Source organism: Triturus cristatus, chromosome 11 (assembly GCF_964204655.1).
Source record: "Triturus cristatus chromosome 11, aTriCri1.1, whole genome shotgun sequence".
Taxonomy (NCBI): domain Eukaryota; kingdom Metazoa; phylum Chordata; class Amphibia; order Caudata; family Salamandridae; genus Triturus; species Triturus cristatus.
In genome coordinates, this window is record NC_140594.1 from 853,632,345 (window position 1) to 853,657,360 (window position 25,016).

The 25,016-nt window shown below is 46.9% G+C and overlaps 1 protein-coding gene across 2 annotated transcripts in view; it reads left to right on the forward strand.

The window, feature by feature from the left end:
* Window positions 1-25,016, forward strand: part of LIMS2 (LIM zinc finger domain containing 2) — a 229,914-nt gene that overhangs the window by 40,040 nt on the left and 164,858 nt on the right. For both annotated transcript variants that reach the window (XM_085634662.1, XM_085634660.1), the window contains exon 3: window positions 11,450-11,516. In XM_085634662.1, the coding sequence (XP_085490788.1) occupies window positions 11,450-11,516 (67 nt within the window). The remainder of the gene's footprint in view (window positions 1-11,449; window positions 11,517-25,016) is intronic.

Below are 25,016 nucleotides of genomic sequence, written 5' to 3' on the forward strand. Positions count from 1 at the left end.
AATCAAAAACAGAAATGACCTAAGAGGTACCTGGGTTGTGGGAGCAGAAGTGGATTATTACAGCATTGCCGTGTAATGTTCTTGAGGTGAGTCTTTAGCGCTGTCATAAATTGGAGGAGGGTTGTACACCGATACAACCCTCCTCTGTAGGATACGGTAATGTTGTTTCATATCCTTGATGCAAAGAAGGTCTGTCGCCTTGACATTTCTTTTTCCACACTTCTTTTCCTCCAGCCTGATGGTGTCCTGGCTTTGGATATACTGAGAGCCAAAGGAGGGCATGAACTTACCAGCCAGATAGGCAGGGGGGCTGGCCATGTCTGCTTGGTAAATAATGAAGATGATTTTGAACACAGTATGGACCGGCAGGGGAGCCAGCGGAGTTCCATCAGGATGGGGGGTGATGTCGTCAAATTTCTCCAGGCTGTGGATGAGACATGTATGAGAAATGATATGTTGTCGTGTGAAAGGTGGTAACTAGGGGCGATGCCCGAGATCATTCTTTGGTCCAGTGCTCTTCATTAGTACAAAATAGATTTGCTGGGCCAAGAGGCCATGAAAATGATAAACTATTTGCTATACAAAAACTGCAGAGCATAACCAAACATATTAGGTGGTGGGGGAGACCCCTTTTTATAGACGGGAGGTACACTATCTGAGACATTGAATGCAAAGGGGAGTGACTACAATTGATGGGAACGTGCGAGGGAGTCCTAAAATTGCACGTATGCACTTGAAAAGGTAAGTAAGCACAGAGGATGTGAAATGAGTTTTTGAACCAGAAGAGTAGTCCTGGAGTTTTGAACACTGAATGTGACTATACTTTGTGTGGTGTGTGGACAGCATAAGAGGAATGCTGGTTTGGAATCAGCAAAAATCTGATGTGTTGTGCCTATATTAGGTGGACATATATCTAGAAAATCATAGCCAAACCTGAAACATTCTGGGGACTGGCTATTGAAGGGTTCATGTCTTAAATTAGATAATCAGTAAGGAGACACTTTAAGGATATTAGCATGCATACAGTGGAAAAAGGCATTTATCACTTGATAGAAGATTGTTTTTTTGGGAAAGTAAATTTAACATGTTTTGGCACTATAGTTGAATATTCAAATGTTACACTTCATGCAGTATTAGTAAATGAAGAATGTGTCAAAATACTGTATCCCTCCAATCTTCTCAGAGATTGCAGGTTTGTGAACACTGATATAGAGGCTCACCACCATGACCTTTCCAGTGAAAAGTGGAGGTAAGGTACTGGAGGGAGAAAGAGAGGAAGAGAGAGAGAGAGAGAGAGAGAAAGAGAGAGAGAGAAGACAAAGCGCTGCTGTGGTACCTTGTCTACTGGATTCAGAGTGGAGTTCAGTCATTTCCAATTAATGGCTAATCGATGAAATGGCTCACACTGTAGGTGTGGGATCTTTGAAGAGAAAAGGAACAATGAAATACATGGGGTGGAAAATATTCATAGATTGTTTGCATCAGACAGTAAACAAACTTACACCATGCTTCAGGTGTATGACAAAACCCCAAAAGTACCACAAGACCCTCTGCAGGTTTGGGAACACAGAAAACCGCAACGTCAATGGCAGGATGTTAATTCCAGGTTTATTTCAGGAAATAAACAAAACCATAATGTCCTATAGAGAAGAAACACTAGGCGGAAAGGTGATAATAATAAGGGTGCAGAAAATACTAATGATTGGTGAACTGAATAAAACTGGAACCTTACAACCCAGCAAGTTGCCAGGCACTGATAGTTTCCCACTGTCGCTATCTTGTTTACGTGGAGAGTGTCTCTGTTTGTTTTTTGGCTCAGGTTGTAGTGACATCCTCTAACTCCGTCTCCGGGACTCAGGTCTGTGGTGTTTTCTTATGCCTCAAACTGCATGCTATTCTTTCTGTCTTCCTTCTAACTTGGCTAGTCTTATAAACGCTCTCTAAATATTTCCTGACAGAATGTCTCCGTATTCTAATTTTTCTATTCATTTCTAGTCATTCATGTACATGATATGGAACACATACATTTATGTTTTCAAAACTGATGTCTGTAAATGTTAAGCTCCTGTTTATGATCCTAATGACCTCCCACCCTATTTGTGCTTGCAGTGGGTTGAGGCTAGTTCCCTCAATTTTGTAGTGGACACAGTCAAAGAAAGATCCAGCGGAAAATAAGAAAGGACTACAGCATGGCTAGTAAACCCCTGCCAAGACCAGTGGGTGAAAGGCATATCCAAGACCTAAACATCTGCTCCTTCTTATGATTCTGGTATCACCTGACCGATGCAGTGCAGCCTGCAAAGTGCCAGGCAGAGGTTCTGAATGAACTTTCAAACCCTTTCCCACTATCATTGTTTATTAAGGATCTCTGCACGGAATGCTAAAGCCATAACAAGGCTAAAGCTCAAATGGATCTGGACCTTCTCTAGCTCCAGGCCCCCTCTTCTAGACCTCCACCTGTCCTGTGCTCACTGCACCAAGTTCCAAGCTAAACATCACTGTTGAAGCCCAATAAGGCTGAAACTGGACTATGGTGTTTTGTGGTTCTCTTCAGAGGGGACATTGCCTGACAGATTGGTATGGCCTGTCAGGAGTAGCACAGTAGGCAAAAAATATGACCTGAAATGCTTCCCAATCCTTTGAAAGTAGCTGAGACTTTTACAAACATAACATCCATTCCTTTTTTTAAATGTGACCCCCACTCCACCCTCAACACCAGCAGACACAGCCATACCAAGTTCTCCCATTATATTCAAGACTCCTTTAACGTATTCACTGGCCGCAGTGCATTGTATTGTAATTCTCATAACGATGATCAAACAACCTATATCTTGTCCAAAAATAGAGTACCTCTCAGTCTCTTCCGAAGTGCAGTGATTTCCACAGGGAAGGACATTTCCTACCCAGTCAAGAAGCGTTAGGAGGCAAGATGGCCGACTGACCTCGATGAGAGTTGCTGCAGCTTCTCACCCTCTGCACTCTCTTAGGATGTTGTTGTAGCAGGACGCTAAAACCACCTCTTCTTTCCATCGTACTTACCCCTCGTTATGTTATAAGGTTATTGGGCGTTGGGACTCCGCTGAAAGCTAGACTGCTGGCTGCTGTTCTTCGCCTGCTGACCCGGTATGCCCGTTGCTCTCCTGGTGTGCCACTGGAGCATTATCGGTGCTCGGAGCGAATCATGGCCCCGAAAGCAAAGAGGGTGGATAAGGCGGATAAGGCAGCCAAAGGTGCACAGAGAGAACCTCTAAACGCATATGTGGGCGCAGGGGGGGCCTGCGGAGCTCCAGGCGCTCCCAACACCAAGGCTGCCGACACCGCCCCTGTGTCTGTGCGGGGGCCGAATTTAGCATGGCGAGGAGGTCCAGCAAAAAGGGCTGATGGCTGTTTGAAGGATGTGGGCGCAGCTGGAGGGACCCGGCTTCAGGCGGCAGCGGTGGTCGCAGAAGGGACGCTGAGACAATCGACAGTGGTTGAGGCTTTTTTTATGTCCTCGCCCGCGGCCCCCACTGCCTTCAACAAAAAAACAAAGGAGAACACTCCCAGCTCGTTGGCTGCAGGACTAACAGAGACTGGGGAAATCACTCAGCCCAGCTTGGGAACAGGGCTGCATGCACAACTCAGACCGGAGCAGGACTTACAGGTGGATCCCGGTCTGCAAACTGAAACTTTGCAAGTAGATTGTGTAGATCCATCAGAAATCATTGAGCCTCCACAACTGGAATTCTCCTCCTTGGAGAAAATGAGTGAGCTGTTAGATAATGCGGGGGTCCCATCTGAAGGTGGTGGCCCAATGGAATCGGCGGGGTCGCAGGGGGTTCAAGATAAGAACTGGGCTGAGGCTGATGGAATAAACTGTAATGGGAAAATTAGCACTGTTGTCACTGAGGGGGGTACGCCTTATCTCGCTTGTTGATAATGCTCTAGACAGTGACTCTAAACAATGCCACAGTGCCCGGTGATGACAACGCATGGTTCCCCCGAGCGGGATACATTTTATTCGCTCAACGATGACTGACTCTCCGGCCCTCAGCGATTTCAACACTTCAGACTAAACGGATTCCGGAGAGTCTTCTACTATGCAGAAAGGCTATCGCAGCAAACCAACCTCTCAAAGGCGCAGAACAAAGTCCAGAGCAAGGCCTGCAAAAAGTGACCTGGCTACTGCGCGAAAACTGGACTGGGACTATTCAGCTACAAGTATGGTCTACGAGAATGATGGCCATGCAGCATCAGGTGGCTCAGCGGTACCTCCCGGACCCTCCGCCCCTCCTTCACTGGATTTAGTATACTCCACCCTAAAACAAATGCAGGGTGAGGCCAGAACGGAAAGCAGGAGGTCGCTTCAAGCAACTAAAAAATTGCCGGCCTCCATTCGCAAAGTAAATAAGCTATGCACCGAAATGGCTGAAAGGGTTACTCATGTGGAGGATAGAACAGTTGATTTAGAGGAAGCAGTTGCCAAATTACAGGAGTCTAAAGAGCAGCAGGAAAAACAGGCAATGGACATGTGCTGGAAACTCGAGGATTTCGAGAATCGGCAACGGAGAAACAAAGTCCGATTACTAGGGATTGCCAAAAACACGGAAGGGGGAAACATAATGCCCTTTGTCGTATCTTTGCTAAAAGGAGCATTTCTGGAACTTGTACACTGGAATTGGGACATGGAGGTCCAGCGGGCCCATCACTTTCCAATGGTGCAGAAGAGGAACAATTCAGCCAGGCAAGAAGAGCGCCCTAGGGCAATCCTGATATACATTGGGAACTTTCTGCTTCGACAAGCTATAATGGATAAGGCAAGACCAGATGCTAAGCGGTTCTTTGACGGACATACCTTTTTTGCACGTCCAGATTTTTGCCACGCCACGGTGGAGCGTAGGTGGAGGCTTCGACAATTGATAACTGCATTTCAGGGATTGGGCTGCAAGGCTTATTTGCTATATCCTGCTCGCCTTAAGGTCATTGTTAATGGGCGGGTTCGAATTTTTTTTCAGAAGTCAAAGCCCAAGAATTTATGACAGAGCTGAAGGAGGCAAAAAGGAGGGGGTACGTTGCTTGCTGAATGCAAGCGTGGCTCAATAGCAGAACAATTGATTAATAATTATTACTTTTGTATACCGTTTTACATCTTTATCTGTTGCTACATGGGTCGGGCTCTATCTGATTTTTTCTGGTGGTGGCATACATGGGTGTAGAGGGAGAGGAGTTAGCGGTAACTTGAGATGTGAGATCGGTTGCCCCACATAGGTCATGACTGACCTATTTGCCTGTATGGGATGTAGGGGGGAGGGGGAAGAGGGTGGTCTGGTCCGGGGGGGCTCGGGGGGGGGGGGGGGGTAGGTTACAGCTCAGCACAGCACAACGCATGGGGAAATATGGTGCTAAAGGTCTTAGGAAGCATATAGGATGGTTTTCTTCTAGAAAGGAAGAGGAGGTCATGGTGGTATCAAAAGAGAGGAAAAGAAATAATTTCACGCCGAAGGAAAGCTACCCAAAACTACTTTATGAATCCTATAAATCTTAGAGTTGTTACAATTAATATCTGCAGGCTTAACGACCAAGCCAAGCGACAAAGGGCAGCAATTATCTTGAAAGCCATGCGAGCCGATATTTTTTGTGTTCAAGAGACTCATATAGAGGGTACTAGAGGAGGGGTCCTTGAACAACTTGGGTTTAGGTTATTGGTGGCCACTAAACAAGGTACTAAAACCAGAGGGGTCTCTATCCTCACCCGAAGGAATGACATAATCGTTAAAAGGAAGCTATCAGATAGGTGGGGTCGGTGGGTAGTATTGGAATGCGTGTTCGCCGAGGAGCCTTTCACTCTGTGTTCGGTGTATGACTCCACTGCAGATGATCCAGAGGCACTGGAGTATTAAGATGCTGAGTTAGTTCAATGGCCTACCCCACTATTAATGTGCGGTGATTTTAATATTAATGGGCTTGGCGGACTGTGGGGTAGTGCTGGAAGATATATATTCCGGACGAAAGAGAAAGGTCTTTAAGGCACTTACTAACATGGTTAGAAATCATGGACTCCTAGACCTATGGAATCATTTATACTGTAAAGATCCCGGCAGTACATTTTTTTTCTGCCCCACACAAGGCAGTTTATAGACTCGATTATTATTTTGTATCACATTCTTTAGCGCACCGGGCTAAAATAGAGACGTACCCTAAGATATTATCTGACCATAACCCCCTAGCCCTCACTGTGGTCTTTACAAATGGCGAGCGGGGTGAGCGGACTTGCACTTTTGAGAGGGTTCTTTTAACAGACTCTGAATATGTCCTCCACATGAAGGGATGGATTAAGATTTATTGGGATTTAAACAGACACAGTGCTAGTGCCAGTGCTGTATGGGACGCTTTTAAAGCTGGGGTCAAAGGTGAGACATTTAGTTTTAGCCTTTATCGACAGAAGAGGGAGGCTCACCGGGTGGAAACGCTCTATAAAAATTTAGCTAGAATCGAGGAGGAGCTGGCAGTAGCGGTGAACGCTGGTTTATTAACTGACGATATTTTACTTAGGCTCGCCTGGGCAAGTCAGAAATTGGAGATCGTGCTGCCGCGAAGGCAGCGGAGCATTTCTTAGTTAAAAGAGAACATTGCCATGAATTTAGTGAACGGGTTGGGCACACGTTGGCAGCTAGACTCCGACAAAGGAGTGTTGTGAGTGAGATAAATGATATTATAGATGAACATGGAAATCCAGTTACTGATCCACCCGGGATCCAGGAAGTGTTTCAGCAGTTCTACCAACGATTATATGGTGTGGGACCCCAGGCACAGCAGAATTTAATTCAGGGTTATCTCACTAGTATAGCATTGCAGAGTATTGAATATGAGGACAGTGCGAAACTTGAGGCTACTTTGACACAAGACGAGATCTATTGTGCCCTGAGGAATCTTCCTTCAGGCAAGGCGGCCGGACCCGACCAGATTCCTTTGGAGTTTTACAAAACATTTTTGGAAGAAATCTGACCCGATCTGGTTAACACGATATGCCGTGCACAATCTGAGGGCTCGGTCCCCGATTCCTTGGCAGGAGTCGATATAATAATATTTTTAAAAAAGGGTAAATCATCTCAGGAACCCGGATCATATCGGCCAATTACTCTAATAAATTGTGACGCTAAGATTCTGTCCAAAGCTCTCGCTACTAGATTAAACACCATTATAGGGAAAGCAATCCACCCATATCAACACGGGTTTATCCCGGGGAGAGGGACCACCCAGCATATTCGTCGGGTAATAACTCTATTCGATGCAGCAGAAGTCTCAGGGGACCCTATGGCTCTGCTGCTCTTGGACGCAGAGAAAGCCTTTGATAGGGTCTCCTGGGATTATCTATGGGAGGCAATGAAATGGTTTGGTATTGGGCAGGGGTTTATTACAGCCATCCGTACTATGTATAGAGCACCAACTGCTCATCTTAGAATTAACAGGAAACATACTGCGCCTTTTGTGATTAAACGGGGCACCAGGCAGGGTTGCCCTTGCTCACCCCTCCTATTTGCGATTTACATAGACCCCTTAATTAGACAGTTGGATGCCAGCCTGGAAATTGAGCCTATCATTTACAATGGGGTAGCAACAAAAGTCCTCGCATATGCGGATGACGTTGCCTTAGTCTCCCCCAACCCCTTAGTGGCAATAGCAGCAGTTGAGGAGATAGCTTTAGCTTTTGGTGGGATTTCTGGATATGCCCTAAATAATCAGAAGACCCAGATTGTCGCGAATGGGGAGATCAGCCTTTCCGATCCGCGGATGACAGACTTAGCGGTGTATCTCGGGATAACTATAACCCCAGATCTGAACAATCTGGTGGCTATAAATATTGATCCTGTAATTCGGAAGGCTCATACAGATTTTGATAAATTCCATAACCTGCACATGTCACTGTTTGGCCGCTGTAATGTGATTAAAATTGTATTTTTACCTAAAATACTGTATTTGCGCAGGGCAATACCCCTAGAATTTGGGAAGAAGTGGTTTACCGCATTGGATAACTTGGTTAACCGGTTATTCTGGGCACATGGTAAAACAAGGAGGGCCCTACGTTATATGACAATGCCTCCGGCCAGAGGGGGCTGGGCGGTCCCAGATTTTAAATTTTATTACTGGGCTGCGGCTCTTCAATATATGTATGGAATGCTCGGTGGGTGATCTGAAGACCCTAGCACTGAAGATAAGATCCCTGATGTATATAGGCTACTGGTGGGGGAAGACGCAGTAAACTGTTTTATGAAATTCAGAGAGCCTAGTTATTTTAAGAGAACTAAATTTAAAACCATGCTGGCAGCCTTTAAAATCTGGGCTGCCTTCAAGAAGAAGACGGGCCTTGGGAGGATGAATTTCTATACCCAATTGTTTGGAAGCCCCACGCTGCCAGAAATCTTTTCGGATCGAACTATGGCAGAGTGGGCAGGGTGTGGCCTCTTGAAAGTCGGGGATCTATTGAGCTCGGACTGAATCTATCAATTTAAGGACATTCAGGACAAATTTGGTATTGGCACTAGGAATTTCTTTAAATATCTTCAGCTTAGAAGCGTCCTGAGTAAAAACCTGGGTGGGCTTAATGGATTTGGCAAGGTGAAAGCCATAGATGTAATAAGAAGTGGTGATGGCTGTACTATTAAAGGAATTTATACTGAACTCACAGCACTCAAACTGGATGATCTTGAAAAGCATGATAAAAAATGAGAAGGCAGGTTGAGCACCGATTCGGATAATTTTTTTCAGTCTCTAGAGCTGGGGCAGACAGTTTTATGCTTTGCAGGGCTTCAAGCCCAGCGTTATAAGACATTTTTTTCTTGCCATGGCAGTTTTGCGAATTTGTGTTGCTTCAGCTTGCCTTGATCAAGCCGCTCCAACATTTCAGCTATGGCTTGCCCGGCTTCTCGCGGTATTTAATCTTGAGAGGGGAATATATGAAAGGAAGGGCTAGAGAGGGAAATCCCTTGGCAGACGTATATGGTCTCCTATTTATAGCTGGAAGGAATCGCTGGTTTCTATTAGGTCTTAGATTATTGTAATAGAACTGCAGCTTATCACAGCCGAGACAAATCCCTGTTGTTTATCCGCCCGCCTGAATTTTCCCCTACTGGATATGTGTCTGAGATTCTGTCTTCTTATTTTCTTCTTTGTGTTTGTCTTTTTTTTTTCTCTCTTCTCTCAACAAAGATAACTTTCAGTTTTTTCTTTGTTCTTTTTTTTAAATGCTTCTATATGAAATGCTGTTTATATAAATTGGTATGATTATTCCTCATATGTAATTGTAATTAACAGATATAAGTTGTGCTGTATATAAATGGAAAACGCAATAAAAAAATATTTTTAAAAAAAGAGGCACAAACTGTAAAGAGCTACTGGAGTGATTATCCTTTACCCGAGTCAGTGTGTGGTACATGTGGTCCCCAATGTGTGACACATCATATAAACTTAGGGCTTTCACCTGCATTAAAAAGATATAGGAAACCCTTCAACCTTCTCCAAATACCCAAAGACTGACTTTATGTGTGCCAAGGTCTTTTAACAGGGTTTGCGCAACAGCTGAATCTTGCTCTTTAAACTAGGGAAGCGGAGGAATAAAAGAAAGGAATTCCTTAATGTAAGCCTTTTGTACTCACACATATATGCACTCATTCAATGAGTAACATTCACGGTTGATCTCTGCTCTTATGAGGCCCCTAGGCTAATAGGCCTCTGCACCTTTGAGGATTCAGACAGACGAATTATGTCCTCATGTCTTTGCCTTTAATTTGGTCTCACAGTAGGCTGTACAGAATTCTTTGTCACTGGCCTTAACAGCGGCCCCTGCAAGCCTATCTATGGCCTACAACAACCATATAGCTGCGCAGGCCGGATGATTCATGGTGTGCTGATGTTCTGTGAAGTTAAATATCCCTCGTCTCTACTAGGGAAAACAGTAAGGAATTTCCTGTCATGACTCCAGATTTAGGATCCTGACTAGTCTTAGCCTGCCTTCCACTTGTACTAGGGTCAGCACCAACTCTGTACAGGGAGGTAGACTGCAAGATCGCCAGAATGATTCTGAAAGTTGATAATCCTATTGTGTGGCCAATCTGTCCCACCCATTTACTGTTCTCCATCTAGCCATTTTTTAACTGTGTTGCCACGCGGATCCTTGCCACTCTGTCCATCAGGTTAGTGAGGGATCAATCTACTCCTTGGAAACAGCTGCCAGTGGATCTGAATGGACCTGGCAACACCCTGCCCAGCTATTGAGCTACTCCAACGTCTTGTCCTAACCCCGTGAGGGTGTCTGGAAGCCATGACCTCTCACAGAGGAAAGACCCCTCAGGACACCATTTTCTAAATGATCTACACCAGAGCATTCTAGAGTACACAGACATCAGGCAAAACCCATCTATCCACCAGGCCAGTCATGCTGTATCCAAAACTAACCTGCTTACTGTGTTATGACTGTCATCTGCAGTTGCATTCCCAGAGCCAGTCTCACAAAATATATTGGGGTCGTGCTCGCCTGTCTTTCACCTCTGAATCCCCTCCTTACACATCACCAATTCTCCTTGTGCCTTGCCCACTCAGGGTACCAAATCCCGTTCTTACATGCATGTGCAAGTTACTGGTGGAGAAATATGTAACCACTTCAAGAGAAGCTGGTAAGGGAAGATAAACTGGTGACTTTTAAATACCACAGCAATATAATTATATCAGCGAAACAGTATATTCCATTCATGGTTTGGTTCTAGAACAATGGTGTAAAGAGGTGCACATTTTTGGGGGAAGGGGAAATTGACATGTGTTACCAATACATGTATAGCTCTCTATTGCTATTAGTAAAGCCTCACAGCCCTTTCTGAGTTATGGTTCCTTTAGTCCATGGCTTAAAGCCCTAAGTCTCAGACAGAGCCTGTTTTGATTTTTGAGTTGAAGTAGAGTGGTGCTGTCATATATGTTTTGGCTGTGTGTGTGTTGTGATGGCTCAGTGTTATTTGGTGTGCTCAGCTAGAGTTCTTTACAAAATCCACCATAGATATTTTTGTGCCTGAAAAACTTTGCCCATGATACTAGCTCAAAATACAAAACATGGGTTGTCTGAAAGATTTTCACAACTCACAAGGACCACGTATATGAACTCGGTTTAGATTATTTGTATAGAAATCCTATTTATATGTATATTTTAAAACAATTTGGCATTTGTCCTGTCCTTTGGGCTTAGTTTGAACAACACTGGTGGAAAGTATGTCAACCAGGCAGCCAATTTTGGATCTAGGATGGTGCTATTTTAAATAGCACTCTGATATTCCAAATAGCGTTGCAATTTCATAAATATCCATTTCAGGTGTTCTTGCTCAAATAGGTTACAGTCTATGTAGATTTGATGATGCAAGTTGGACTGTGAGTTGTAAGTATACATGTGATCCAAAGAAAAATATTATTTGTCATTTTTGCTTTCTAGTTTGAAGGTCGAAAGTACTGCGAGCATGACTTCCAAATGCTGTTTGCACCCTGCTGCGGATCATGCGGTAATGATCTTTTTTTACTATACTTGTCTTTGTGGCGTGTTGTTTTAGTCGTCAAACAATGGTAAGATGTTGTAATTAGACAAATGCTTTGTTCTCTGTGGTGGTGATGAGCAGCTACTGTCCTGATGATCTGTGCATGGATCAGTCCTAAAGAATGCACTCCTGTCTTGTATCAATTTTATTTTGGGAGTTTGAAGTATTTGGTGCATTTTGGTTTCCATTTCATGAGGGTAGTCTGTTACAATATTCTTCATTTTGTTTTGGTCCCATTCTAGGACATTGTGTTGTTGGAATCCTATGGGGCTTTGCTTAATTGGATTTTTACAGTTTTTTCCAGCAGAACTTGCTTACTCTCCTCTGGAATTCTGTTTTTCGATTCCAGTATGTCTGCTTTATTTTCTGTTGATGGTGATGTACTAAGGCATTCTAACATCTCAATGCTTGATTCCTTTTTTTGGTATGGGGTTCTGTTGGGCTCTTGTAAATCAGTAATTGGTTCCGTCTATTGCATGATATTTTGTCAAATTCTTGAACGTATTTGCTAGAATATTGACTTGCAGATTTGTACTTGTTTTCCTCTGCATAACAGGTTTTCTTTTACACTACTTTGGTATACTGCTGCATTTATTTCACTTTGGAAGGTTATGCTATTGGACTCTTGTGTGAACCTTCTTAGGAATCACTAAGCTTTCAAGGGAACAGGGTTCACACTGTATCAACCAGAGAAGTTAACATAGGTGTTCAGGGGCTTAACCCTAGTAGTGGACCGAAAATTGATCACCAAGGAACACCCATTTAGTATTTGGCACTTAAGGTAGTAAGATTGAGTAGTCCAAGGCTAACTCAGGAAGATTGTGTTAGGTTAGAATTTCTGGACTCAACATGGTACAAATAGAGGCCAGTAACAGAATGTCCAGTCAGTGTTTAGTCTTTTTACAAAAAGAAGCACTTTACTGAAAATCACACAAAACAATACTATCCCAAAAGGATTTCAGAAGCAACAGATTACTCAGGGCATTGTTATTACTCCGACAAGAAGCAGTTCACTTTGAGAGTGGTATGTACCACACTTGCTGGGGATAACTTTTCCTGGTGTTCTTGCTCTCTGGTGCTTTTTGCACTCTGGGGTTCCCTTAGGTCCAACGAGGGAGTAGAGGGATCCTCTGTTCTGTTGGTTCAGGCCCACTAGTCTCCATTATACGGAGGGTCAGAACTGAAATTCCCACATCCCCTGCCCACTGTGGATTCCACTGTAGTTCCAAGTACTTTTGATGTTGTTCATTATAGCTCTTAATGCAGATGGAACTGCAGTTCTTTCACCAGCTTGATCCACTAGTGTGCGGCGTGATCTGGGTTACCACGCAGGTCAAGGGTGAGCTAGGCAGTGTTGGCACATTTCGGGCAGGTGATGCAGCAATTGCAGGGTGCGCCTTAATGAAACCAACAGTGGGAAATCCTTCCTTGCGCCCAGACAAAATAAAACACCTTAACCTGCAGATGCTCATCCTAGACATGTTCTTTGTTGTTCTTGATGATGTCAACTGTGGACGATATTCTGAGCCCTTGTAGGGGGTCATGGCCTTGTGGCGCTTGGGTGCTTTTTTGTAGCACTTAGCTGTGCTGAATTGTTAATCCCCCTCTATCTTTGTAGGTAAACTGTTCAATCGCGCTATTGTGACTCCTCGGGGACAGCCACATTGGCACAAAGCTGGCTTCTCTGGTGTTGGACCTGGCCCTTTTTGCAGGGATATCTCCAGACTTTTTGCTTTCCTCCTATATTCTTCTGACTTCCTTTTGCTGGTTTTAGGACTCAGGGCACTTTACCACTGCTGACCAGTGCTAAAGTGAAAGTGCTCCCTGTGCAGTTTGTATTAGTGATTAGGTTTTCCATGATTGCCATATTTAATTTACTAGTAAGTCCCTAGTAAAGTGTCCCAGGTGTGCCCAGGGCCTGTAAATCAAATGCTAATAGTGGACCTGCAGCACTGATTGTGTCACCCACATGAGTAGCCCTGCACACATGTCTCTGGCCTGCCACTGCAGTGTCTGTGTGTGCAGTTTTAAACAGTCATTTCCACCTGGCAAGTGCACCCGCTTTCTAGGCCCAAACATTCCCTTTTACTACATGTAAGTCTCCCCTAAGGTAGGCCCAAGGCAGCCCCTTGAGCATGGTGCAGTATATTTAAAAGGTAGAACATGTGCTGTTGTGTTTTACATGTCCTAATGATATGCTGCTAATTTCGTTTATCACCATTGCAAGGACTATCCCTCCCATATGGTAACATGGGTATTGCCATGAAATATCTTTTAGGTGAAATTTCCCTTTGGGAACTGATAGAGATTTGGAGTTTAGGGTCGTTGAACTCACAATTTAAAAATACATCTTTTCTGGAGTTGGTTTTTAAATTGCATGTTTGAAAATGCCACTTCTAGAAAGAGAGCATTTTCTTGCTCAGACATACTGTGCCTCTCCTTGTCTATGGAATCCACATCTGCATTAGTTGACAGTTGTGCATTCACTCTAGACAGTCACACAAAGGCAGCCGAGGTGTGCCTTGCATATCCTGATGAGCCAACAGCAGGCTGATGATCCTTCATGAGCTACATTGCTGGGAGAAGTTGTCACTGACACCTGAATAGGGCTGTGCCTGTCCTTACACAGAGCTGTCTCCACCCCCACCCCCTCTGTAGTGTGTCTGGAGCCAGGGCAGGAAAAGGCAGGGCCTTGTGCACTACAAAAACTTTCCTTTGAAATTTGCCTTCTTCAAAGGCAGAAACTGGAATAAGTCCTGGAGCTGTGACACACCATAACTTCAGAACACTTCTGGATTGAGGACATTCTTCCAGGAAGAAGCGCTGTGGTGCTATCAGGAGGGACTACCACTTTGCTGTGTTGGCCTGCTGCGGCTGCTTCTGTTTTGGGCAGTGAAAGGACTGGAGTTTGCTTTCTGTATCCTTCCTTCCAAAGGATTGAGTTGAGCTGGCCTCCTGTTGCAGAAATCTCAGGAAAACTAGAAGTGGTATGCAGTTCCTATAATGTGATGCAGGTAATGGTAAGAACACACGTGGTAACAGGGCATAGATAATAAGGGTGAGCAGGAGAAAAGGATCCTCCTTATGGAAAGGAGACCCTCACACACCCAACAAGCAGGTGTCTTGCTTCATCATCAGATCTAGCTCCTTATCGGGTCGGCGGTGCAATACCCGATCAGGCGCCCGGGATGGGGCCTTCTTGGCAGAGATCTTTATTCCAAATGCCGTTAGGTGTAATGCGTGTGAGAGCCCTAATAGAAAGGTAACGAGTGTAGGTGACGGTGATGTGTGGGGGATGTGAAAGATAAAACAGGGGTTAGTGATCCACTCAGAACAATTTTAATGAGTTGTGGTCACTACCCTGATTAAAACCAAAACAAAACGCACATTCTCACTCTAAGGTTTGTGAGGGTATATGCTAAGATGGTCAACATGTTTCTTGCCTGTTATCTATTAGATGGCAATTCCTCAGGACCAGATTAAATACTACCTACACTTTTTTGGTGGTGGTCAGGACCTCGTTGCTCTTTGAGGTATCAGTAATGACCACACGTGCTCGTACCTCTGGAAGTACATGGTGGGTGGGGGGCGGTGGGGGGCTTCTGGTGCCTCTGCCTTTTGGTAAGTGGACTTACATGGGCCTGTATGACTTGAGTAAGATGGGTACACAGTAGGCTTACTGGGCTGGGTGGGGGCGGACCACATCCTCCCCACTCTGGGTTTTTTCTTTCTCTTTTGAACAGCTTCTAGGGTGACAGGCACTCTGCAAGTTTTTCATGGGCAGTTCTAAGCCCAGAGGGCAGGGCAGCGGGGTTGGGAGTAGTTGGGTGGGAGTGTTTTATGTTTGGTCTGAAGTTTTGATTACTTCAGCAACTGCTATTGATACAATGCTTGGGGGAGTGGGGGTGACCGCAGTGAGTTTTGATATATTTCGATATGGCACCAGTGGGGGACAGTGGGGTTAAACTGTTGAGTTGGAATGTCAACGGGCTGGGGGATAAAATCAAGCGTAGTGTCGTTCTTCAAGGTATTAAGCGTCACACCCCTGACATTGTTCCGCTACAAGAAACCCATTTATTCGGAAACATATGCAGGGCACTGCACAGAGGGGGCTTTGTCTTATTGGCTCATGCAGGCTTCACCACGGGTTCCCGAGGGGTTGGCATACTGATGAAAAGGGCCTTTCCCCTTGTAGTGCAGAACACTTGGTCGGATACTAGAGAACGATATGTTGGGGTTTCGGGCATGTGGGAGGGCCACCCTATTACCCGCCTGTCGGTCTATGTACTCCCGGGCCTCCAGGCAACCACGTTCAGAGACTTGGGTACGCTGCTGTTGGAGATCCCAGAGGGTCTCTTGGTGTTGGTAGGGATCTTGAATTCGGTGGTTTCTGGGGACCTTGGGGCTGGTGGATACATGGAGGGTCATTCAGCTCGATGCTTTACACTATACCTTCCCCTCCGGGGCGCATGGGAGTCTATCTCGAATCGATTACTTTCTGGTACCTGCCTCCCAAAATTGCCCATGTCCGAGAGGTAAGGCATCTGGCTAGGGGCATTTTGGATCACTCACCGGTCTGGCTCCAGGTGGCGCTAGGCCACCAACAACAGGGGCGAGTCGCCCCATCAATCCATGGTATCTTCGCGATCCTCATGTCCGCCGGGAGCTCTGTGGGGCCATTGATAACTATTTCAACGAGAATGAGGGCTCGGTGGAATCCCCGCAGATGCTCTGGGAGGCATTCAAGGCAGTGATATGGGGCCAGGCCCTTTCCTTTATATCTGGGAAGAAAAAGGAACAACACAAAGAGTTGATAGCGCTGGAGGTAGAGGTGGGAAAACTGGAAACAGATCTAAATGTAGCGGTCATACCAGACAAGCTCCACATTCTCAAACTCAAACAGCAGGAATACAGGGCGCTTGCGACTGACCAGGCAAAGGCCATGGGGAGAGTGGTTCAGGGGCGTTTGTATGAGGTGGGTGACAAGGCCAGGAAACTTTTGGCCTGGTTGGACAAGAAAGAGTGGGCAAGCCGGCTAGTGCCTGCACTTCGAGGATGGGAGGGTACTTCCCTGTCGGACCCGCAAGCAATTGCGGACTGCTTCGCGGCCTACTACCAGGCTGTCTATACTTCGGCAGCCCCCTACCCTATCGAGGACTCCCGCCAGGTGCTCACTGATATCACTTTGCCCAGGCTGTCGGCGGTCGACCATGATTTCATGGAAAGGGACTTGTCCGACGACGAAATAGCGGCAGCCATACGATCGCTCAAGCCTGGTAAAGCTACCGGCCCTAACGGGCTCCCGATTGAGCTGTACAAGCTTAAACCAGACAAGTTAGCCCCGTATCTGAGGGCCATGTACGAGGACGCGAGGCAAGCGGGAATACTGCCATTAGACCAACGGACTGCCACAATCGTTACTATTCACAAAGAGGGGAAACCCAAGAATGAATGTAGCTCCTACCGACCGATATCCCTGTTGAACGCTGAGCGCAAGATCTTGGCTAAGCTTCTTGCTACCCGGCTCTTGACGACGATTGGGTTTCTGGTCCACCCTGACCAATCAGGGTTCATACTGCACCGTAACACGGCACTGAACCTGCGCAGGGTCCACGAGGTTCTGGGCAGGGCGGCCACAATATCGGAGCCGGCGGTGATAGTATCCCTGGATGCGGCCATGGCCTTTGACACCATCGAATGGCCTTACCTTTGGGCGGTGTTGGACGAATTTGGATTCGGCCCCAAATATATACAGTGGGTGCAGTTACTATATGCCCAACCTATGGCCCAAGTGGTGGTTAATAACAAGAAGTCGACTGCCTTCAAGCTCGGCAGAGGGACCCGTCAGGGCTGCCCCCTGTCGCCGCTGCTGTTTGCCCTAGCTTTGGAACCGCTGGCTGCGTGGATACGTCAGGACCTATGTGTAAGGGGTATGCGCTGGTCCCCAGACTGGGAGGACCGGATTTCTCTCTATGCGGATGACATCCTCTTGTACCTGTCCTCCCCGAGGAAATCACTGATAGTGGTCTTGGATATCTTTACGACCTTTGGACGGTACTCCGGCTATTACATAAATTGGAGCAAGTCCCTCCTTTTTGTGGTGGCGGGTGAGCCCCCGATTCCACCGTGTGGGTGCCCACTGCAAATCTGCACGGAGGGGTTTACCTATCTAGGTATCTTTCTCAGTTTAGATTCCTCTCTTCGTTATTCTCGGAACCTTCAGCCCCCCCCTGCTTCAGCTGCGCAAAGACATTGCCAGGTGGAAGGCGCTCCCCCTCTCTTTGCTAGGTAAGGCTGCCCTTTTTAAGATAATGTCTCTACCCCGATTCCTGTATGCCCTTCAGAATTCCATGGATCGGATACCCCCGTCATATTTCCGAGAGGTCGAGAGCCTCCAATGGGATCTGCTGTGGAACGGTAAACCGCGCATTGCTCTTGGCAAGCTTTCCCTAAATTGGTATGACGGAGGCATCAGCCTCCCAGACATACGATTGTATTACTGGGCATCCCATCTGTCCTCCATTAACCACTGCACATATGTTCAGCCATGGGACCCGGGATATAACATGGATAGGTGGCTCCCGCCGGGGGGGACCTGTAGTAGAGCTCTTTATTCTAGGCCTCGGCGCTATCCTCTTACAGGCCCCACTAACCATTCGGTACACGTTTGGCATGCGGTCACCAATTGCTTAGGCTGGAGACGGAAGTTGACGCTCGCAACACCGCTATGGGATTCCGAGCAACTGGGTGATCTATGGAAGAGTAAGGGATTCGACAAATGGGAACTCATAGGTATTGCATGCATAGGGGATCTGTGGGATAAATCCGATAATAAGTCTTTTGCATCACTACAGCAGCAATATAGCCTGGCCGAATCTGAGCGCTTCCGCTACACACAGGTTCGACACGCGCTTCGCACACATCTACTGCCCGGCACCACGCTGACGGAATCCTCCCCACTGGAAGATAGGGTACTGGATGGCCATCTCCCTGACAGCACCATCTCTCTGATATATAAAAAACTGGTAAATAACGTCTCGGATCCCCTCCTGGCTCTTCGAGAGAAGTGGACCAGGGATGGCATAGAAATGGATGATGAGGAATGGCAGGAGGCAGTCTCTTCGCCCAGGGTTGTAGCAATATCAGCTCGCCTCTGTCTCGTCCAATTAAAACTCCTTCACCGTGTCTATGTAACAGGGCCCCAACTGGTACAAATGGGAAGGGCGGAAGAGGGAGCCTGCAGGCGCGGCTGTGGTCAGCTGGGGACCTTTTTCCATATACTTTGGGAGTGTAGGCAGATCCAACCCTACTGGCGTGCCATTCATGACATTATCAATACTGTTCTGTCCGCGCAGATCCGAGTGGAGGCCCGTAGGTGTCTCCTGAACATTTGGGAGCCGACTGACTTGAATGTCCGCTTGACGCAGTGGGTGGCTCTGGGGCTAATGTTTGCCAAGAGGAATATTGCTCAGCGGTGGGGGGCATCGGATCCGCCCACGGCACGGGAATGGGGGAAAGGCATGGATTGGGCAATGTTTAGAGAGAAGGCTGTATATGTGTCACATGGATGTCCCCAAAAATGGTCTTGTGTGTGGGGCTTGTGGAACTCCTATCAAGGAGATATTTGTCAGCCCCCTTAACCCCTGCATGTGAGGATCCCCCTTTGCCCTAGACCTTCCACCATGCACGATTGTATTTTGTGTATTGCCTTCTGCACCGCTGATGCCCATTGATCTGCTCCTCCTGTTTGGTCATGCAACTGCTGATGTTTGTTTTTGTTTGTTAAATAATAAAAAATATATATTTTAAAAAAAAAGTAATGACCACACGTACAGCACCCTAAAAAATGTGTGGTACCAGTTGATCTACACCAAGACCTGCAAAATAAAACAATGTGACAATATTATAACATCTTATCAAGGACAAAGTGATGTACAGGAATCACCATAAGTAATAACGGTGTATTGCACGCGTGCTGAACACAGGTGAGCCGTGACATGCATCAACTGTGAACTACGTCAATAAAACACATAAAAAACAGCAGATAAAAACACAAGCGAGCAAACGTCAAAATTGCCACAATTAGAGGCAAAGCAGTGGAACTCACCCAAATTGGGTCAGTGGTGAGCGGCATCGAGTATCGGTAGAGGTAAGCACTAAAGTGTAGTGTCCTGGTAAACAAGAGTAAGATTACGTTGTAGAACCAGGTCCCACAGTTAGTACTCGACAGATAGCGCAAGACCCAGGGGCCAGCGTGTAACTGGCCTCAATGGTGTCATAAAAGAGTAAGGTATGCGGGTCAATGGGAGGGTTTCCCAACCAATCTAGTGAGAGCAAGGAGGCGAAGATCATGAGAGATGCCCCCTCGTTGCAACCGCCGGAAACATAGATAACACTAACCAAAGTCAGTATCAGTAATGATGCCGGGCGGTACAACGCGCGGCAGTCCCACATCCCAACAAACCGCCCTGCATAAACTAGACCATGCATAAACTAGACCAGCTTCCAAAGCCGTCACGCGGAGCAGTACTCCGAGATGTCAAGGGTAAATGTCAAACTGGTGAACGCCAGAACCAATACATAATGAATGAGGCGCCCATTGCTTAGGTTCAGGTGCATGCCATTCAGTAATCACCACGGACTCAGGAGCAGGGAGCCGCGGTGTATGAATTTCCTCAGTGGCAAACATGCGCGCATCACACAAATCCCAAATACGGACTGCCATGGAGGGGCGAGGTGCAGCCTCAAATACTCACAGTTACGAAGTGTGGAACCTCCCGTATTCCTACCCATTCACTCTACCGGACCGGGCTGCTTCTGTAAGCACTAGCGTCTGTGTGTTTATAGCCGGCCGGTAGAGTGCGGGAGGCGGGACTTCCGGAACGACCGGCAAGCAGTGTCAGGTGAGGCTGCACCGCTAACCTCGTTGAGAGAACGCCATGTTGGGCTGGCCCCAAGGGGGAAGCAACCGCAACGGGGAACACAACTATATGAACCGGGTAATGTTATCTCCTCAGTGCCAACGATCAATAAATAAATATTGTCAGAAAGGAGTACTGATGTACTGTGTAACTGGTAACCCTGTGTGGTGTTTGAATATCCATAGGTATAAAGCAGACCCCCCAGGATATAGCGGCATGGATTAGCAAATTTAGCTGCACAAATATGGAAATTTTGCGGCACAAATATGGAGATTTAGCGGCAATTTTGCGGCGTTTTATTTGGCATTTTTTCCTACAACAAACACAGATCTCTTTGTTTTTTGAGTTATTTAACAACATGAAGCTATGTATATTTGGTTTATTTACAATGTAGACACTTTGTTTGTCTTCAAGACTACATATAGGACATAAACCTGTTACTGAATAAATGCCCAGGGTACCTGTATGCTTGTGGTGTTAATCTTGCAGTACTTCTGAGCAGTGCAAATGTAGCCCAATATTGTGCTGCTGATTATAATGCAGGAACAATAATGCCCGGATGGATTGCTCTGAGAGGGACCGTCGTCTGGCTGACAAAATAATTTTGTAGATGCTGTTGCTCCTTTCAGCATCTGCAGAACTGGTCACACAGTCCTTGTACACAGCTGCAAGCTGTGAAAGGACTGGAATGCGGTCAGCCATCCCACACCAAAAGAGGTCAGTGTCAATCACCCCAGAAACAGATGCCTGTACTGCTTCTGGGCGTACATGTTCAAAGTAGAGGCAAAGCTCCTGATCGGGGACTTCGCTGAAACCAGGGATGGCAGAATATGCATTCTTGTCCTTAGGCAGGATGCAGTGTCGTGCAGGATTGAAAAGGCGCACTTGCTTCAAGATCCCAATGCCCGGTTGGGCCTCCCCCATGTATTTGCCCGCCTTTTCCAGAGAATTTTCAAAAGCTTCATTAAGCTGGGCTGTTATCTTTTTTTTCTTGGTCAGAGTTAATTTAGCCCCTGCAGTCGTCTGCAGAAATGATTGTAGTGACTCCAGAGTGAGGACTGAATTGTTTGTTAGGTCTATGTGAAGGTCCTCCAAATAATCATACACCTTCATTGTCACTGGTGTCTGACTCTGGAATAAGTCCATCAGATGCAAAATGTTTTGGCATTTTTCGGCCACAATGTCCAATTGCACTTTAATGCAGTTTCTTTGGTTGCTGTTCAAATTCCTTTGCAGATTTTCAAGGGAATCTGGGGGAGACTTGCTGAGTTGCATCTCAGACTCAACAAACCCAGCATAGGCCTCAAAATGCTTGCAATGGTACTGGACAGCAGCAAACCAAGAATTCCACCGGGTACTGCAAGGATCAGGTGCCATCCGTGGTTTCATCCCATGGTTCTCAGCGAGATGGTGCAGGTACCTTCTCTTTCTGCTCCCGGCCATGTAAAATATGCGCGAGAAGTACAGGAGGAAAGCATTTAGCTCCACAAGAGGCTTCCTAAATGACTCTCCAATAAGGTTCATTATGTGTGCCAAGCAGGTGATATGTATGGAGTTTGTGTACAGATTTCTCAAAACAGTGTTGTATGCCTTGAGCATGTATGCCGCATTGTCAGTGTTAAAGGAAATAACGTCCTGAAAGGCTATGCTGTACTCTGTCAGCACCTTCACAACTGCTTGCGCTACAGTCTCATGGTTGCACTGTGAGAGGAACACTGTGTCTGCTAGGTGGGTGTGGATCTTACGGCCACCCTGCGCAGAGACCACCGCAAATAACACATTCAATACACAACGCCCTTCAACATCAGGTGTTTCATCAAATATAACACTGATCTTCTGATCTTGCAAGTGTTCTTTCAGCTCCTTCTTTGCTACTATATATCTCTCTGGGAGATACCGTTCTTGAAGCTGATGACTTCCAGGTATTGCTCCACCATTTCGTACTCGCTCATGGAGAAACTTGCGCAACACAGGGTGGTCGGTTTTGCTCAGCGGAATGTTCAGCGCTGTGCAGACATTGACCCACTCACTTATAATTTCCTGGTTTGAGGCACCAGCAGCTGTACTCTTTGTGAAAAGTGAGTTGACAGTCATCTGACGGGCACGTTTTGGTGAAGAGTGAGGGTCTGGATCATCTGAACAGCGCTTCAAGTGTTTTTGGGACTTCACATGCATATCAACCGTGTGTTTCCGGATGTGGTCCACCGCCACATTGCACACACTGCAAAACAGCACACCACCATCGGCATGCATCACAGCGCTGTACTCTGTGGCCCGATCTGCTGCAGTTATATGGGTGGGTAGATGTGATCGGTGCTTCGCAGTCTTCAAAGGCTGCATAAACTTCTCCTTCGTGCTTTTGTTGTGGTGGCTTGCTGGCCGCTTGGAATCCAAAAGATCTCTGGCTTGTGGCACACTCGCGTTACTCACCTACAAATATATTTGTTGTTACTAGATGTGTTCCAAAGGGGAAAAGGCCATTGCAGTTGTTGGATGGAAAGTTAAGCAAACATAGGTTAAACATGGTTAGAAATGCATGTCACTCTGAAGCAAAGTTGCATACATGGCACGTTAACTTACAGGTAGGCAGAGGTCCTTCGAAGGGAAATGGCACACTTGTGTGGTCCCGCTAGGCAACTTTTAGTCTGTGGAGGGCAGTGGGGGTGGGAGGTAATCATAAAAAACATAAAAATCACATTTGGGCAAAAATGGGAAGAAGGGGAAGGATGAGCCACCTACAAAGAAAGTGAAACCTAACCGCGCGAAACAAATTTGTACAAGTTTAGTTGTAGGAGCACATATGCCCGGCGTTTACACTTGGGGCGGGGACCAACTGTGCTTAACGGGAGTCTAGGGGAAAGCCCCAAGACAGCCCCAATCCAGCCCCAAGACATACAAAAAACAAAATTACAATTATGAAACACACATGACTGGCCTCAAAAGAATGGCACCTGGACCTGCCGCACACCTTGCACGCGGTGGGGGCAAAACTTACCTGTGCTCTGCACCGGATCTCGAACCAGCAGCTCCTTGCCTCCGGGACTCTACAAAAGAAGAAAAAAGAAGAAAAAGGCGTTACAGCTGGCTTTGCTAGCCCTTCCCATGGCACCCCCCCCCACTGCGCTGCTGTAAAAACCACAGCACCCCCTTGTGCCCCTGGGCCCGCATGACCAGCTGGCCTGGGGGGGGGGGCCCAACACACGTATTTTTAAAAACAATGCCCCCTTGAGGGCCCGCCACGTGCCCTGTGTGTGGCGGGCCCCCAACAACAAAAATTTCCACATAAAATGGCAGCCGGGGCCGGCCGCGTGCCCTCTGTGCAGCGGGCCCCGGCAGAAATGCCACCTGAGGGCCCGCCGCACACTGGGCACGCGGCGAGCCCCCAACAAACGTACTTTTTAAAAAATGCACCCTTGAGGGCCCGCCGCGTGGTCTGTGTGCGGCGGGCCCCCAACAACGTATTTTTAAAAAAATGCCCCCTTGAGGGCCCGCCGCGTGCCCTATGTGCGGCGGGCCCCCAACAACAAAAATTTCCAAATAAAATGGCAGCCGGGGCCCACCGCGTGCCCCAGCAGAAATGCCACCCGAGGGCCCTCCGCACACTGGGCACGCGGCGGGCCCCCAACAATTCAGCGCTCAGCAGCAGCTTACCTGGGCCTCCCGAGACGACGATCCACCAGCACCAGCCAGGTCCAACGATACGATGATGCTCCAGACCAGTGCGCTCCAGCAGCCGCTCCAGACCAGGTGAGTCGTCAGCAGGAAAGTGAAAGAACAGCACAGCAGGCAGGTGAGGGGATGTAGATAAACATCACGCCTCACGCCTGCCTGCTGTGAGGACCCCCCTTCTATTGGCCCCGTGGCAAGAGCCACTGCACTGGCCAATAGAAGAAATAGAAGAGGGCGGGTCTGCTGGATGCCAGGATTTCGCGGGCACTTTTGTAAAAATCGCGGCATTTTTACAAAAGTGCCGATTTCGCGATTTTTTTTGCAAATCCCGAAATCCTGGAGGGTCTGATAAAGGGTGTGTCAAAGAGGGGCATCACATCTTAGTTTGTGATAACAAGGTTGTATGGGTGAACCGCACATATGATGGGTAATCATATCAAATGCTGCAAACAGGGGAATGTTGTGGAGATCATGTGAGGAGACTCCAAGGTATATCCTCGTTGAGCCCATTCTTGTCAGTGGCTAACCGCAATACCCAATGTTGCTCAAGGCGAAATAGTGATTTTTTAGACATGCCAGGGTGTAATTCCAGAACACCCCATTGAAATGAATCAGGGGCATGTTGTTCTGCGTGGTAGTGTGTTGTCATTTTGGTGTTCGTTTTGTTACATCTGAAGTTGCTTTTATGCTCCAAAATGCGTGTCTTTACCTGCCTGGTAGTCATTCCTATATAAAGGAGTCCACAGGGGCAAATCATCATGTAGACGCAATTAGATGAGTTACAATTGGTGTCTGTCAAGATTTTCCAGATTATCCCATTAGGGAATGTCAACTCTTTGTTGACCTTGGTTTGGGGGGCATACAGAGCATGAGCCGC